This window comes from Indicator indicator, chromosome 30 (genome assembly GCF_027791375.1).
Source record: "Indicator indicator isolate 239-I01 chromosome 30, UM_Iind_1.1, whole genome shotgun sequence".
Lineage (NCBI taxonomy): Eukaryota > Metazoa > Chordata > Aves > Piciformes > Indicatoridae > Indicator > Indicator indicator.
The window spans coordinates 6,469,098-6,487,221 of NC_072039.1; the positions used below are offsets into that span (position 1 = coordinate 6,469,098).

At 44.1% G+C, this 18,124-nt stretch overlaps 1 protein-coding gene across 3 annotated transcripts in view; it reads left to right on the forward strand.

Moving 5' to 3' along the window:
• Positions 1-2,297: 2,297 nt before the first annotated feature.
• Positions 2,298-18,124, forward strand: part of GOSR1 (golgi SNAP receptor complex member 1) — a 33,875-nt gene continuing 18,048 nt past the window's right edge. The window contains exons 1-7 of one of the 3 annotated variants that reach the window (XM_054394188.1): positions 2,298-2,332; positions 2,409-2,425; positions 2,793-2,901; positions 4,540-4,627; positions 4,845-4,952; positions 5,441-5,532; positions 5,982-6,056. In XM_054394188.1, coding sequence (XP_054250163.1) covers positions 2,298-2,332; positions 2,409-2,425; positions 2,793-2,901; positions 4,540-4,627; positions 4,845-4,952; positions 5,441-5,532; positions 5,982-6,056 — 524 coding nt within the window. Of the gene's footprint in view, positions 2,333-2,408; positions 2,426-2,792; positions 2,908-4,539; positions 4,628-4,844; positions 4,953-5,440; positions 5,533-5,981; positions 6,057-18,124 lie in introns of all 3 variants that reach the window. The other 2 variants (XM_054394187.1, XM_054394189.1) reach the window with 2 other exon arrangements.

The window sequence follows — 18,124 nt, forward strand, 5'->3', positions numbered from 1 at the left end:
AATGAACCTTTATCCCCATCACCCCTGGTTGCTTTTCATTTGTGTAGTAGACTTGGCCTTTGGGGTCTCATGTTAGTGTTACAGCAGCACAGTGTCTGTAAGAGCAACTGAAGGTTGTTCTGAGTAAATGGACAGACTGATTGGGGTGGGTACTGTAGAAAAGCAGGTGGTTACAGACTCCACCAGACCAGTTTTGCTCAAGTCCTCCACTACTCAGGAGGAAATGGTGAAATCTGACTGCTGCTTTGTTTTTTGAGCATTATTGGAGAACCCATGGCCCAACTTACCTCTTGGATTTTGAAGAAAAGCTGCACCATTTGCCGTTGTCCATTTAGAGAGCAGAGCACTTTGGAAACAACTTCACATCAAGCTCTGGTGGGTGTAGGCATCAAATTGGCCTCCTGGCTTGGCTCTTTTCTACTACAGCATCCCTGAAGTATGTAACAAGAGTTCCACCTGCTTGTGTCTCCAGCTGTGTTTGCTGCTGTGGAGCATGAGGGAGGGCTGAAGGGGAAGGGAAAAGCAGCCAAATTCTGGTTTGTAGCACTTGGCAGGGAGTTGGAAAGGGGAGCCACAACATTCATCCCCAAGACACAAGGGATTTGTGGGCAATAGAAGGGAAGAATGGCTGAAGTGTTTGATTTACAAAGCCTTTATGCATCTCTGATGTTTCTAGGTGGAAGATTTGGGTTAGAATAGGCACTTATTTCCTTGCTGCTCATTTTCTTTTTTAATTCTTTCACCACTGACCTGAGCTCTGGTGTGCAGGAGCCTGGTGCAGCGGTGTCTTAGGCATCTAAGTTTGCCCTGAGCTGATCTATTCTCCATCAGCCTGGGGAGGTCCACTAGTGAAACCTGCATATGGTGTCTGTGGGGAGGATATTTGCACCCAAATGTATGATGGGGTCTGTTCTGCAGGGCTCTAACCTGGTCTGCTTTGAGGAAGCAGCACAGTGGCTTTCCTGTTGAAGGCTCTTTGTGCCATGTCTGCAGGGGAAGGAGGTGACGTGGGCTTCTCTGTGTGGTAGATGCCCTTCCAGAACCACATGCTGTGGCTGTGTTGCTGTGCTCATCATCTCAGCTGATTTTGTGCAGCTATTTCTAGGGACAAAGATAACCCTTAGACACCAGTGTACCTTCTTGCTGTTCCACAGGGAATTGTAGTGCAAGAAATGTGATCAGATCTGGCTGGGGAGGTGTGCTGGGAGCAGGGAGATGAGGCTGAGCATTCCCCATGCTCCTGTCCTGCATCGCTGTGGTGTGGAATTGCTGCTTTTGTTGCCTCTGTTGCGCAGGAGCCATGACCATCTCTGTGCCTGCTCCCAGCTCATCGAGCAAGCAGGAAATGGGATTTGGTTTTCCATGTGCAGTAGGCTGCAGCACACCAACGTGCAATAGCATGAACTCTGCCTCATCTCCTGGTTCTTCCTGCTTCTGAGAGCTTTAATGAGACACAGCTGGGGTTTTATACTGAAGTGGAGTTTGCAAATGGCTCTTAGGACTCAGTTTGGGCTTTGTTTGCTGTGGAAGCAAGTAACGGACTGAGCTGGCCTTGCTTTGTCCCACTAGCAATAAAGCTGTGTTAGGAATTGACCTTTCCCTCTGAGAGTGCATTTTGCAGTTAGCCTGGAGGAGCTGCATATTTTTAAGGTGAGTGGATGTGAGACATTTTGCAAACGTGTGAAACTTTTCTACACTGCAGGACCAGGTGTGGTGTCCGGCTCCTTGCTCAGCCGCAGTCAGCGCTGGGGCTGTTTGTTGCCAGCGTGGCCAAGGCAGGAGCCTCACCCTCTGTCTGTCCGTCCAATCGCGGGACCGGGAGCCGCTCCCCGCGGCTTCTCGTCCCTGGCGTCTGTCGGTCCGTGCACTGTGCCTTCAAATGTACGTTTTTAAAAGGGACTTGAATCGCCTTTTCCTGGAAGTGGGGTGGCGTGAGGTGAGGTCGGGCTCTGCCCTTAGCCGAGCCCCCAGGTGTTTTTTTTTATCTGTATACTGAGATCAAATAATCTGTATAAAACTATTTTGATGTCCACCTGGATTGTGTTGTTCTTCCTCCAAGGGGCTGTGAGGGTTCGGGGCTGGGTAGAGGATGCTGGAGGGGCGACGGGGAGCGGAAGCGGGCGGCGGTGAGCGCGGTGCAGAGGGAGAGCGGGGGCCAGGCTCCTCCGGCTCGCTGGGGGGCGCTGTCGCGAAGTGCTGTCCGTCCCAGCGGGCGCCGCGCCTCCAGGACGACGCTCTGGCCTGCGCCTCTCGGCGGCGCGGTAGCGCCGGGCCGCGGCTGACGTTGGACAACAAAGATGGCGGCAGGGAGCAGCAACTACTGGGAAGGCGAGTGGGGCCTGAGGGCGGCGGGGACGGGGCGGCTGCGCGCTTCGGGGATTTCCGGGGGTACAGACCGGTCCAGGCAGGGCGGAACCGCCGCCAGGTCCCTTCTGTCCGCTTCTGGGAGGCCGGCACCGCCCGCACCCGGAAGGCTGTCACAGACCCTCAGCCATGAGGCGTCGGTGCCAGGCAGAGCCCCGCGGCGGGGAGGCCCCGGGGCCCGCGGTGAAGAGAGGCGGCACCTCGCGCCGGACCCTCGCGGTCGTGTGGGATAGGGCCTGTGGGAGTTTAGCCGTGCTCCCTGCTTTCAGCATGAGGTGCCTCCCCTTCTGCGAGGGCCCCCGTTGTCGGTCGCCCCTTCGCTGTGGGGTTCCCTTCTCTGAAGCTCCGAGGAGTAGTGAAAATGCAGCCCCCAAAGGGTCTCTGTGTGGGTTTGTGACTTCCCTCCCGCCCTGGGCCTCCATGTGCAGATCTCAGGAAGCAGGCGCGGCAGCTGGAGAACGAGCTGGACCTGAAACTGGTCTCCTTCAGCAAACTCTGCACCAGCTACAGCGGCACCCGAGACGGAAGGCGCGACAGGTATAGGTACTAGCCCGTTTCTTTACGTTTATAATTTGCTAAGTACTTAGTCCCACCTGTGGCTTTTATAGTTAGCTTCTGAAGCAGCTCGTTTCAGCAGCTTGTGGCACTGTGAGCTGGTGTGGGTCGTGATGCAAGATTGAACGATACTGACAGGTGAGTCAGGAAGGTGTGTGGGCTGCAGCAGGAAGGTCGTGAGAGCATATATCAGACTCCAGGTTGGAGCTGTAAGGTTAGTGTGTGAACTGGGGGTAGAGCTTTTTCATGCCCACCACATCGGCTTATTTTCAGCATTTTCTTGCATTAAACTAGCAGCAGGTTTCCAGGCAGTTCATTATTAGGGGAGTTCAGCCTTACGCCTCCCAGGTGGGCTGTTGTGGTATTTGTGATCCCTGTTTAAATATTAGGAACTGGAGGCACTGAGCAGCCGTGACTGGTTCAAGGTTGTGCAGGGGACCAGCCAAGTCTTCAGAAGGGGTAGCTCTTTCTTTCTGGCTTTCTCCTAAGATGAGAAGTAACAGGAGCAGAGAAAGTTATGTATATGTTCCCATGAACAAGATAAAAACCATACATGTGAATAGATACTCATAAGTAGTTTCTGTTTGCTTTAGGCAAATTCGTATTTGACTGAAGAATTAATACGATAAAACTTTTCAAGCCTTTCTAGATTATGGACCAGAGTTGGGGTGTTCCCTGCACTTCCACAGCACTGATTAGCAAGCTTCTCTGTCCCTGTGCACAACCTTTGAGAACTGCCATTCTTTGCTTATTGAGTCCCAACACTGTGTATCACTTGTGAGTGTGACTGATGCATGTGCTGATGTTTTTACGTATTTGATGTGATTATTGAACGAATTTTGAACCTTTCCACAAAACTTTGGTTCTGGAAACCTGAGAAAGCCTTAAGAGTGATGCTATTACTTGTGAAGCAGAGTCCTAGTTTTGATTTTTAGCTCTGTGCTGCTACTTGCCAGGTGATCTTGTTGATTTAGTATTTCTGGTGTCCTATGCAAATCTACTTTTACTCCAATTCTGGTAGCTTACCAAAGCAAAGACTAACCTCTGAAAGATTTTAGTGGTCGTGCTTCTGCTGGTTGGCACAGTAAATGTCATGCTACTGTTCTGTTATTCAGATGTGGCTTCTCATTGTGGTTTTAGTTTATCTTAAAGAGTGCAAGGAATGTGGATGGTGTGAAACTCTGAAGTTGTGTGGCTTGTATTTCTCTGTGGAGCACTGTTTGCTTAATAAATTAGTGGGTTGTCTTAACACTGGACTGTTAAGGTGTAATTATGTAGCTGGTGTAACATGCTAATAGTGCAGTGCTCCTTTCAGTAAATAAATAAATTGAGTTTAAAATTAGGGGGAGAATGGCACTGGCTTCAGAGCTGAGCTGCTAGCAGGCTACTGTGTGGTGTCAGGCATTTCTTCCAAGGAGATGCATTTTCCCCAGGTGACATTTGTTAAGTTTAGATAAAAGTTATGATAAGAAAATGGTAGTTTTTCTGAGCTTAATTCATCTCTCAAGGAAACCTGGGTAGTGGAGCTTGCCAGTGCTTGACAGTAGTGTTTTCTTATTTCTTGCAATCATGAAAAGATGATAGACTTCTCAGTAACTGTTCTGCCTCTTTTTTCCTTAGCTCTGACACAACTCCTCTCTTAAATGGATCAAGTCAGGACAGAATGTTTGAGACCATGGCTGTGGAGATTGAACAGCTTCTGGGAAAGGTAATTCAAGTTATTGTGGTCTCCCTTCAGCACCTAGGAAATAACTGCAATGCTGGTTTCTGTGATGGGTGGTAGGGAGCATCAGTGTGGATTGTTTCAGAAGGCATGTGTCTGTTGTTAGAGCTAGCTTCTACAACTTATGCACTGCAGCTTTCTCCCAAGAATGAGCCATTTCATGGGTTTGGGTTGGTTTTTTTTTTTCTTTTTCTTTCTCTAGCTTACAGGAATAAATGACAAAATGGCAGAGTATACAAACAGTGCAGGAGTCCCCTCCCTGAATGCTGCTCTGATGCACACGTTACAGCGTCACAGAGACATACTGCAGGTAACAAACTCTCCTCCTTCTTGCTTTGTTTGGAATAATAATTAGCAGGACTGATATCACAGCATGTCTGAATGTCTCACCAGAACCATAGAGTCTTAAAGAATCATAGGAGTATTTTCCAATCAAAACAATTGGAAAATCCTCAAGTCCAACCATCAACCTAAGACCTCCATGGCCATAAAACTATGTCCCCATGTCTACTCATTTTTTGAACATCTCCAGGGACAGAGACTCCACCACCTCTCTGGGCATCCTGTTCCAATGCCTGACCACTCTTTCAGGAAATAATTTTTTCCTACTATCCAGTCTAAACCTCCCCTGGTCCAATTTCAGGCCATTCCCTCTTGTTCTGTCACCTGATACTAGTGAGAAGAGACCAACCCCCACCTCACTCCAACATTTTGAAAGATGATTAGATCTTAACTTGAGTGTATTGTTTGTTAAACCGATCTCCTGTTTCTCATTTTGGAGTGGCTGTTTCATTGCAGGATTATACACATGAATTCCACAAAACCAAAGCCAACTTCATGGCAATACGAGAAAGAGAGAATCTGTTGGGATCAGTACGGAAAGACATCGAGTAAGTGGTGATGTGTGTTACAGCAGTGGCACTGTCCTTAGAGGGAGGAGAAGGCAGCTCTCCTCTAGCAGAATCCTTGGCACTGCTTATCCCTCTGGGCTGCAAACAGAGCAAATAAAGTTACTTAATGACTTTGATAAAAGTTGTGGTAAGATTTGGTTTGGGTGAAAAATAATTCAGTTAAATGACGACTTTATTATTATTATTGAAGTCATGATAAGATTCTATTTTGGGTTTGTTGGTTTTTTTTTTTTTTCAACTGAGAAGGAATTCCTGGGTTTAAAGTGACACTTTTGAAGCAGTGCCAAGTCACATTAAGAATGTCTGGAATTTTTCTGTTTGGTCACTTCAGAGTACCAAAGCATGATAGCTATGTAAATCAGTTTATTTCATCTCATGAAAACCTGCTGGAAAAGTATTTTTCAACTCTTTATCTTTTTACATTTTAGATCATATAAAAGTGGGTCTGGAGTGAATAACAGAAGAACAGAACTTTTCCTGAAGGAGCACGAACACCTTCGAAAGTAGGTGTCACTTGTTTCTTGCTTCTCTTGGAGATGTCTGACTGCTCTGGGGGACAAATCTGTCTTAATTTCAAGTATGGGTCAGAGCTTTGTCCTGTAGAGAGTGTCCACACTGGATGCCTTGCACTGTGTGTTCTCTGATGGTGCTGCTGCTTCTGTAACTGGGATGACATTTGTGGCTCATGCTGACTGTGCAGTGTATGCAGTAGGTAGTGGTCATGGTAGGTGTCAGTGATTCTGGCTTCAGGATCTTGTCAGCACTAAGTGACGTTTGTGTGTTGTCTTCACTGAGGTGTCACAAGTCACTTGTGACTCAGAGTTCATGCATGTTGTCCTCTCATCTGACGAAAGTAGAGGCTTTGTAGGATACTAACTGGGGTGAGGGTTAGAAAATGAAACAAAGTCTGAGTGATTCAGGTGTTTCTACTTTTAGTTTTAGTCAGACTGAGAGGAACCTTTTTTTTTCCCTTTTGTCTCTGCTGCATGTGTACAAAAGGAAGGGGAAGAGGCTAATTCCAAAATTACCTGTGCACTTTTGATTACAGCTAATTGGCAAATATTTTTTTGTCTAGATAACCAACAAATTCATAGTCTCACAGAATGATTTGAGTTGGAAGGGGCTTTAAAGATCATCTAATTTCATCCCCACTGTCATGGGCAGGGATGCTGCGTACTGGACCAGGTTGCTCAAGGCCCCATCCAATTTGGCTTTGAACATTTCCAGGGGTGGAGCCTCCACAATGTCTCTGGGCAACCTGTTCCAGTGCCTCACTACCCTCGTGGGGAAGAGCTTGTTCATAGAAGGAAGAAAATAGCATTTCCTTTTGATTCTTGTTGCTGGAAGGACATTAAAATATGGGTAGCTGCTTTGTGTGTTCCCATTCAGAGAAAGCAGCACACTCTGGAGGAAGAGGCTGGAAGGTTCATGGTTTCTAGGTAGTAAGGAGGTAGCAGTGATCTGCAGTGTCTGTGTTCCAGGCTGTAGTCATGCTAGGTGCCTCTCTTACACGAGAGGGCAGGCTTTCACTGAAAACAAATTAATAAATAAACAATTATCTGTGGCTTTCTCAAATGTGCTTTCTTAAAGATAACTTCAACTTCTGGCCAGAACTGCACAAAAAAGCTTTTACAGAGAAACAAACCCAGATTTTTTTCATTGTGGCTCACCACCACTTCATCCTCAATTTTCTTTAATACCTTTAAAACTTAGAAATGAATTGATCTAAAGCTTAAATTAGACTATTGTCAGGTTGATTTTTGTTAAATGTGTATGATGAGGAAATAAACAACTTGAATCTTAGTATTTTGGAGGTGGATATTACCTGAAAGATTGTACTTTGAAGATTCAATGTCAGTTAATCTGAGCAAACCTGATTGTTCAAGGTGTTGGGGTTGAAGTGTTTTGGTTTGCTTTATTTTTTTTTTTTTTTGATTGGGAAGGTTAATACTCACAGTAAATACTTACAGACATTTGGCATTTTGTTAAAGCTACAAATAAAAAACTGCTGGAGTTGTAAAATCTGTTTCTAAGAAGCTGATATTCCTCCAAGTGCATTGTTTTGAAAAGATTGGAACAGTGAAGAGAGGAAAACTTAAAACACTTTGGGAACATGATCTGTCAGGTGCCTGCAGAATTTGAGCTTAGCATTCATTGAGACATCATAGAATTGTAGAATGGCTCAATTTGGAAGGGACCTCAGCCTCCCCACCATGGGCAGGGACACCTCTCAACTAGACTTGGCTGCTCAAGGCCATATCCAGCCTGGGAGGAGGCATCCACAGCCTCCTTGGGCAGCCTGTTCCAGAGTCTCACCACCCTTGTACTGAAGAACTTCTTCCTAAGATCCAGTCTAATGCTACTCTCCATCAGCTTCAAGCCATTCCCCCCTTGTCCTGTTGCTAGACACCCTTATGAAAAGTCCCTCTGCAGCCTTCCTGTAGGATCCCTTAAGGTACTGGAAGTCTTCTTTTCTATAGGCTTAAGCCCCCATTAAAAGCTGAAGTTTAGATTGGAAAGCAGTAGGTTTAGACTGGTTAGAGCAGATGTTTTCTAAGGTCCCTTCCAACCTAAGCTATTCTGTGATCTGTTTAGTGTTAAACATACCAAACTCTAGCATGCTTTTAGGATCAAAACACATGAAAAATGGAATTAATTGAGATACATTCAGAAATAGTTAAACCATCTTCTAGGTGGTTATTTGGGAATGTCAAGACTAAAAAGAAAAAAAAACCAACAACCCCACAAACTAAAACAAATGAAAAAAAAAACCCATGACAATAAGGAAAAGGCAACCAGAAATAAGTGTGATTTGGGGATCTTTAGGAAGCAGGGCCAGAACTAATTATGGAATACTACTGCAGGGTGGAGATAACTCTAAGGTGTATGAAGAAATCTGGCATAGAAGCAGAAGACAACCTTGGCGAGGAATCAGAGCTTGCAAGATGTTCAAACTTTTTAATTGAGTAGCAGTAAGCTCAGAAATAGGTACTGGCAGAGGAAATTATTAGTGAGTTTCAACAGAGATAGCAGTTAATGAGCCATTAATGCCAAAAAAGCTGTAAAAGCTCACAAAAAGTCCCCAGAAATCTCCAGGAGCTGGCAGGTTACACCAAAACATGCTCCTAGGAGAAAGTAACAAGCCTTCATCCTTGCAGTGCAGGAGATGGTGGTGCTAGGCTGAGTGATAGGACTGATTGATGCATTGTCACAAAACCACAACAGTGAAAATTCAGATTTATTTTGAATGGTGGTGTGAAACATATGAAAAGAGCTTGAAAAAGGGAGATGTGGAACCTAAACCTTTGCGAGTGTGTTAGTGGATGCTGCAGAGTAGCAAATAATGCCACAGGAGCAGTGTATTTGGATCAAATGTTGGAGTGTTCACATGGTCTTGACCCTGCTTTATTTAATAATATTAAGTCCTATAACCTATTATCTATTTATTCCATCCTCTGGTAATGGAGGGTGTGTGAGCTCTTCTCCACTGCAGAGTACCAGACTTGTCTGTGAGCCTTTTTCTTTATGTGCTGCCATGTGAGGCAGGATGAACAGAAACTTGAGTTTACTCTTGGCAGCCTTTTCCATGACTGCTCTTTAAAAGTGTGCTGGCAGCCTGAGGCAGTATTGTTTGTGGTAGGATCTCACTTGGGAGGAAGAGGAGGAGAGCCAGAAAGCTTTTCTCCAAGAGGGACTTTGGAGAGAAGCTGAACCTCTGCTTTTTGCCTAAATCAGCCTTATTTTTCTGTCACGTTTTGAACATCATCTCTTCTGGAGGAAGAAGGAAGGTGAATCTGTCTGCAGTTTACTTTTGTAGGTAAACATAAAAAAGGAGGGGAAATAAATAAAATCTATGAGTACAAGATTTTAATGAATTACAGGATCTACCATCTATGAAGTAGCAAGGCAATTCCAACAGCTGAAGCACTGTGCAAGCCCTTGCAGTACACTGCTGTCCATGAAGCTGTGGGGATCATGCATCCATTTGGGTTTGCTTTCCCTGGGTGGGGCTGGCTGCTGTGTCAGTGCTGCTGGCACAGGGATGTTGTGCACTTCCACACTGGGATTATAGTGCTGCTGGGACAGACCTTGAGCTGGGAGAGTGCAGGGCACTCTGCTGCATTCTGCTGCAGGAGGGTTAGAGAAGGCTAATTGCTGCATTTCAGGGTCTGTTTCCTATAGGAAGGCTGAGGATGGGTTGTTTAGAAGGGCTTGTAGCCATGGGATGAGGGGCAATGGTTTGAAACTGGAGCAGGGCAGATTTAGGTTAGACATCAGGAGGAAATTCTTTAGTATGAGGGTGGTAAAATACTGGAACAGATTCCCCAGGGATGTGGTTGAGGCCCCATTCCTGGAGACATTCAAGGCTCTGGGCAGCCAGGGCTCGTTGGAGACTGCAGGGGGGGTGGACAAGATGACCTTTGAGGGTCATTTCCAACCTGATGTGATTTGTCAATCTGTGATTCTTCTCTCTTCAACTGAAAATTTTGCTGCTGGATCAATTAATTTATAAACCAGCTGGTTTTAGCTTTGTTGAGAAGGGAGATTTATCTAGAAATGTTACTGATCAGAGGTGGGAGGCAATTTTGGGATAGTTTTACCTACCACTGGAGAGAAAAATAATAATGGCTAAATTTCTTAATAAAAAATTTAACACCTGTTAATTAAAATGAGGCTGCATGATGACCTCAGATCTTTTGCATGGGGGATGCTTAAGGAAATAGCAAATCCAGAGGGATCATGTTTGTAGTTGATTTTTGCCCACTTGTTTTCTCTGATCCATGCCATCCACTAAAGATGTTTCAGCTTTGCTGTTTGTATGCTTCTGTTCAGGGAAATTAACGAGTCATCCTTTTTGTCTAATCCTGGTTTCCATCTAAAGGAAGCAATTTTGATGAATAGATCTAGCTTAGCATTTTAAAATCTGCTTTAAAAGTGCTGCCTCAGAGGAAAGAGTCCTGTCAGCTGGGAAGTTCTGCAGTTATTGATGAGTTATATTCTAAGTTGGCAGAGAAAGGACTAATGTGTTTGATTCAGTTTGCAACAGTGTTTGTGTGAGTGAAAATTATCCCTTCTGTCACTGCATGTGACTGAGGTATCAGGGGATACTGATGAGTTGTGTGAAAATTGATGAGGGCTTCCAAGGTTTAGATAGGAATTGCAGGTTTTATTACCTATGATTAATTCCTTGTAAAACTAGATGAAAAGTAGATCATTGGTGATCACCAGCGTGTGCTGTAGGGCATTTGTTCTGTCACTGTAAGGCTGCTGTATGACTGTTACTTAGCTCCAGTGCTCAAAAATCAGGCATTTGCCTTTTCTAAAAGAAGTGGCTGGTGGTGAAGCAGGTGCCTGTGCTGGTGCAGGTGTCATTAGCTGTGGTTTTGTATCCAGGTGACTTTTAGTAGCCTTCCAGTATTTGAAAGGGGCTGCAGATGAGCTGGAGAGGGATTTTTACCAAGGCTTGTGTGATAGAAAATGGGTAATAGCTTCAAACTGGAAGGAGCTTGGTTTAGATTAGACATTAGGAAGAAATCCCTCATCCTAAGGGTGGAAAACAGTGGAATAGGTTTTCCCAGAGAAGTGAAGGCTGCAGCTATGGAAGTGTTCAAAGCCTTGATCAGCCTTGTGTAGTACAAGGTTTCCATGCCCATGGCAGGGCTGTTGGAACTAGATGATCTTTAAGGTCCCTTCCAATCCAACCCATTCTGTGTTTCTATAATGACTGCATGTTCTGGTAAACGTTGCTGTGTAGGCTGTGAGTCTACCCAGCAGAAAAATGTTGAGCTTAGATGGAGTATCAGTTTTAAGTGATGCAGGCAGAGGAGATGAACCTGCTCAGTGTTCAGACTGGCTAAGGCCACAAAGCACCCCAGTGTGTTTTAAAATGTTTAGCACCTGGAACAGAGAGGACAGGGGTGCTAGAGCAGGTGGGTGAAAAAATTTGAAGGAGAAAATGAGAGAGCAAACAAATCAGAGGGATGTGGTCTGCCTGTGGAAAAGAGGAAAAAGGGAAGTGAGCAAAAGAAATAACTGGAATCTGCAGCACTTGTGTAATGGTGCCATTAGTAATACATACCTGATCTGGGGAGATGATTAGGATGAAGTAATCCCCATGTGGTGCTTCATATCTGTGAAGTGCTCTGGAGCACTAAATATTTGTATTACTATTGCATTTCATTATTCAGCAGAACTATTTCAAATTGCCTCTTGTCGTTTGGGCAGGAACGGCCACGTTCCGTAGAGAACAATCACCAGGAAACTGCTTTCAAACGTCATGATACAGCTCAGATCTTAACAGAGGGAGTGATTCTTTGGCTGTTGTTTTTCCTCCAAGTATTGATATTGCTTGCAAATTGTCACTTCAGTACTGATTTGCACAGAGTAGTCAGCTTAATGAGGTGCAGAGACACCTTGCAGGGGTTTGGTCACAGGTGTGTTGATCTTTTGGGAAAACCTGCCTACAGTTTTCTACTGGAATTTCATTTCCTTACCTTTGGTTATCCCTACTCTCTGTCTGCATACCCTGATTTCCATCCACTGTTCTGGTGCTGCTGCGGTTCCTGTGGATTGCAGGAGACCTTCAGGACTGGATTAAAACCAGAGAACTGCTGTAGTCTCCCCTTCCACCCCCTCCCTCACCTCCAATTGCAGGAGGAGGACACACAGATGCCTGGGCAGTAACTGCTCTGGCTGACACATGGGTTCAGCACAGCATCTCCTTCATCTTCTCTTGGAAAGAAGGAGACTGAAGGAAAACCAGCTAATTAAAAACAGCTAATTCACCAGTTTCTTCTTCCTTCCCAAGGTGTTTGGGGAAGCAGCAGGGAGGGAGGAGTGTGATGAGCCTTTTCCCTGGGTGCCTGCTGGCTGCGTGCTCTGCAGCCTCAGAACTGCTGAGCTCTGCTTTAGTTAAGTCCAGTAAGGACTGTTTTGGTTGGTTGTTTGTTTGTTGTTTTTTAATTGCACAACTTGCCTCTAAATTAAACTTTTTTTTTTTTCATGCCAAAGCAGAAGGTGGAGTTCTTGCTCTGTTCTCAATTTGGATACAGATTTTAACTGAAGCAGCACTTGACAGTGAATAATTTGCTTTATAGCAGTTAGGAAAACCCAAACCAGATGAGCTATGAGAGGCCAATGTGTGCTGTCCATGGCCTTGGGTTGGACTGTTTGCCAAGAAGCACTAGATGGGGTGGCATTTGCAGACCTGCTGTGCAGTACTAATGGAAGGCTGTGGTGCTTTGTCTCTTGAACTGGGAGATACAGTGCAAGGAGAGGCTGAGGAATCTGGGTAAAGACGTTTCTTTGCTGGCCATTAATTGCAGGAGCTCCAGCAATGGTGTGACATTGCTCTCCCAAATGCTTTTGACTTGTTTTATTCATTTCTGGAGTAAGGAAGTTTGACAAACTCTTGCATTACAAGTGCCTGTGCTGTGTTGTCTGCTGTAACTGCCTTCCTGACTGACTTGCCATTGAATATCCATGACATGGGCATTTTGGACAGGCCTGCATGCTCTGAGCAGCAGCACAAACAAAATAGTTTCCAAGCAAGGGATTTGAACAAAGAAGGATTTTTGGTATTGCAAAAGCTTACTTAAAGCTGCACAACAGCTTGTACTGTAATCCGTTTCAAAATAGGATTCTATTTTCTGTTTCTGTTCTATCTCCTGTTGCTGCAGAGCTTTCTTGATCACAGTTATACATCAGTGATTCCTTCTTTTAGCCTTATCTCTGCATGGCATTGAATGGTTTTATCTCCAAGCCTGCTGGCAGAACCTCTGTCTCTTGAAGATTGGTGGCAGAACGACACAAAGGTCACTTGATAAGTAGCTGGATTGGCTTCCCTGTAACAGTCCCAGACTGAATCTGGGACTTGGAAATATAATATACTTAGCTGCAACACCAGACTGAGCACAGCTTACTTCTTTCCTTATTTTCATAGTAAATACTGCTCAGTGAAGGAGACAGTTCATGCCTTCTGGAATAAAAGAAACTTCACTTCTTATTTTCTGACTGTAATTGTATGAGTGTATGAGCGAGTTATTGAAGTAGTTTAATGAGAATTTGGGGAGGTTCAAAGCTTGCAGGCAATGAAGGAGGATGCTCTCATGGGTATTGTTACTATTTATAAATAACTTAATAAAAGAATGCAAAAATCAGCCAAGCACTTCAAGATTTAAAAGAGGTTTTCCCTCTGAAAATAGCTTCAGCTTCATTAGAATAAAGTCAGCTATTGCTTTTCATCTTCCTGTGCTGTATTTAGGACTTAAACCCCCAAACCTACTCCAAAACACTAAACCAAAGATAATGTTCATCTCACAAAGTTTATTGCAATGTTTCCTTCCAGTTGGATTGCATTAAAAAGTATTGTAATCAATGATGACTGTTGTGGTATTGTAATGCCTCAATATGTCTAAAGTGAATGATGTTTGAAGAAAGATGGGGCAGGGAGGGACACACCAAACAAAAACCAACAAACCCACCCAACACATGCACAAAATGCAGCTTGGGGGCTTCCTTTGTACCTTCCAGTATAAAATCAAATTATCCAGGTGACAAAGGCTGCAGCCACACAGGCATTGGCATTAAGAACCTCAAACTCTTTGTTTGCTTCTTGTTGGTATAACATGGAAAGGTTTGTGCATGAACTTCCCTGGGCTCTTGAGAAGGAGCCTGCAGAAGCTATCTGAGGTCTTTGTCAGTGTCTGCAGAAACTGAAGGACAAATCTTCACAACACTCTGAAAGATTAGCTGATATGTCATGGACAAAGGGTGCTTGAGGCTAGAGCTTGGCTCTGGGCTTTACCTTAGAAACTCCACTGTGCCCTTCGTTTGGGGAGAGTAGGAGACATAAAACCGTATTTCAAACTTCAGAGCTCTGTCTGCTTCTGAAGTTTCTTGTTCATTTCAGAAATAAACAAGTCAGTGATGCATGTTTTATTTGTTTTTAGCTTTCAACACTGTTTCTTAACTAGGGCAGCTTCCCCGCCCTGCCCCTCCAAGGTCTGTATTGAAATTAGGACTTTGACTGGTGCTGAAATCTTTCTTACATGGGTTGGTTCTGAAAAGAACCAACAGAATCAACAATTGTGGAGTTTTACAGAATTTCTTTTGTGGAATCTGAGAATCATTTAATGTTCTAATGTGGCATGTCATTTTTTTTTCTGTCACTGTGTCTGTGTACTTCACTATTCTTTGAGTGCTTGCTTGTTATTTGCTATTCAAACCTCCAGTGGAAACCTCCAGAGTTGTTGAATTTAGTTTGATGGATAGTGATTATCTCTGTTTTTCTCCAATACAGAGTGTACCTCTGGAAAGTTCTCACATTACTGAATAAATGTCATTCTTGAGTTTATTTAATGGAAAGCTCTGCACTAATGCATCAGAATGAGGTTCTCCTCATTCTTGGCTGCTGAGTGGTCACACAGATATCTCTTCTGAGTGCTGCTTTACCAAGGTTTTCAGTCAGGAAAAGAGGAGGCTGAGGGGAGCCCTTATGGCTCCCTACAGCTACCTGAAAGGTTGGGGTGAGGAGGGAGCCAGCCTCTTCTCCTTGGTGGCAGGCAACAGGGCTACAAGAAATGAATGCAAGCTGCATCAGGGGAGATTTAGGCTGAAAGAGTTATCAAACATTGGAGTGGTCTTCCCAGTACAGTAGGGGAGTCGCTGTCCCTGGAGGTGTTTAAATGGTGTGTGATACTTAGGGACACTTAGTGGTGACTTTGCAGTGCTGGGCTGAAGGTTGGACTGGATGGTGTTGAAGGTCTCTTCCAAGCAGAGATGTTCTGTGGCTCTGTGGGTTTGATGAAAAGCATCAACTCCCATCTGCTGAGGATACATGCTTCCTATCAAACCCATGTCAGGAAGCAGAACTAGATCCAAATTTCTACTAAAGAATGCCATTTTGCTTAGAACCTTTCAGGGACTGTAGTTTTGTTGTCAAGTGAGGGATGCAGAGTGCTTTCCTCTCACTTGAGAGATTTGTTTATATGGAGTATAGTCGCACTTCTGGAAGGAATGAGTCTTGTTCTGTCTCAGGTTAGAAAGAGGAAGCCTAAGAAGGCAGTGAAATCGGGTCAGAAGAAAAATGTTGAGATCTTCCCCTGTTAATGAATTGCATCCTGAATTTGGATTGTAGGTAGTTTAAAGGTAGTGTGCACTTTAAATTTTGAACCACAGATGATCATTGTGTTGTGTAGTTAACTGTGCAGTTTGAAGAATCGTTTTCTGAACCTTAATGAACAGGCAGGTAGATAGTTGTGACATGAAGTACTTCAGCCAAGTCCTGGCTGGAAGCCAGATAGCTTTCTACATCTACCAACCCAACCCTCAAAACCACAGCAGGTGAAAATGCTGTTAGGAAGCAGAATAAATTTCTATTGATGTGTATTTGAAGAGTTTCATACTAAATTAAAATTGGGTTGTCATCTGAGGAATAACTCTCACTTCATTTCTATGTTAGCATCTCTGGAAATTAAACAAATATTAATTACAGTTGTTGATATGATGGGGCTCTCCTGCAAGACATTTCCCCCTTGGCTTCTCTTTTCTTGGTTACTTGGGATTGCATGAGAAGTAGAACAATTTCTTTTTTTAGCTCTGTCTAGCTGCAGTCAAACCCCACTGAGCTAGAAAAGTGGCACAATCTTTTGTTACAGATTATAAACAGTTTGTGTTTCTCGTGAGCTGTGCATCTGCCTTGTCTGGGTGCCCAACTGATCAGTAATGACACGTTGTCTTGAGAGAGCTCGTTTTTCATCAGACCAGTATTGGACATCAAAGGCTGCCTGGCCTGAGACTTTGAGGGGTTTTCCCTTTGGTGGAAGGGTATAATCCAAACTGTGTGTTTTAAACCAGAGGAAATAACAAACCCAGCAGTCCCCCCGAATGCCGGTTGTGCATGCCGCATGTAAGACTGAGGAAATGCCGATGCAGTCCATTAGCAGGTTACTGGAATCGTTCTGACACTTGTGGTTACTGATAATGACTTACAGTAAGGCCTGCCCTTAGTTCATTTAACTTTGTTCCTATGGGTAATATGGAGCAATTATATGGGAGGGTCAATCTATCCAGGAACTCTTCCCACCATGAATAGAGAGCATCTAGAATCCTCTTTATGGGGCTGGCGGTGCCATCTTGGCACTGAGTTTGTGCTTACTAATAGGCAACCAGCTGCTGCACTTCATTTAGAAGGTAGGAGCTGTTTTCTTTTTCAGTTTTTAACTTCATTCTTTGGGTAAACTCCATACTGAGCAGGCTCCTATTTCCTTGTAGATTTGCTTTAAAGGAAGAAGCAGGGCTGGTTGCTCCCCCCTCTTGGGGCTCTCATACATCAGGCACTCTCCCCAGTAGTCTTCCTATCTGCCAAAGAGCTTTCTTGGCTCTTAACTCCTCTTTTTGCATAAACATTTCTTTGTTGACAAGTCTAAGACAAGTCCATGGAGTTCAGTGGAGGTGCAGACTGTAATTTTGGAAGTCCAGGAGAAACAACCTGTTGATGTTCTCAAACCTCTGAAGGTGGATCCCTGTATTCAGGGATCTCCCCACAAAGGGCGAGCATCCCTTGGTATTTGCTTGCATTAAATTGTTCTTTAAACTGAGTTAGAGCAACTAATCTTTTCAGTGGTTGTGGTGCACATGTGGACATGTTTGCAGATGTTAGACAGCTGCAAAGAAAGTAATTGTGTTAGATTATCTTAAAACCCAATTGCTGGAATTGATAAGCTGTCAAAGTATCTACTTAGCTTTAGTATTTACAAAGGTCAGTGATGTAGCTGGGAGTCCAGTTGTCAGTGAATTTGTGTCATAGCATTGGAGGCTGGAGGGAGCAGATTTCACCAGTTAATTTTCCTGGAAAACCTTTGGCAGATTCCTCCCTGCAGCAAGAAGCCTGCCTTTAGCATGGCTTTTTTTTTTTTTTTCTTTTTTTTTTTCTTTTCTCATATACAAGGTACATGTCAACCATCTGGAAAGAAATTCATCACTAAATACTGTTGGTTAACTCCTGCCTACAGCAATGGTTTATGTTCCAGGGCCTTTCATTCTAGATTTAACAAATTGCTTGCATTGATTAAAAGCCAGGTGATGTTGTACTGCTGTGCCTTTGTTTTTCTTTTCCAATTTTGCAACTATTGCTCATTCTTACTGGAAATGATTACTGAGTGTCAGACTCCTCACTACAATTAGCTGCAGAAATAAGCTTACTTAACCAGTTTAGAATTTGTAGGTGTGATGTTGTTAATAACACAATGTTCCCTTGGAGCATATCTATACATTGACTTGATGCTCCTGTTTGTGCTGTTTGATTGTGGTGGGTTTTTTTTTTTTTTTTTTTTTTTTTCTGCAGCAGAGGTGTGAAAACATTGCATCTCCTTAGCAGCCAGATTGATGCTTTAATTAACATGGGAGGGGAACCCACAGAAGACAGCACTTTGTGTTGTTGGACCTTTCTCTGCTTTCAGAATGGCTTCTATGGGAAAATTCTTGATCCCTAAAGTGTGCTTTTCACCTTACATCTCTGGGTTTGGACAGCCAGCTCTTCTCATGCTGGAAATGTAAACTGTCTCCTTTG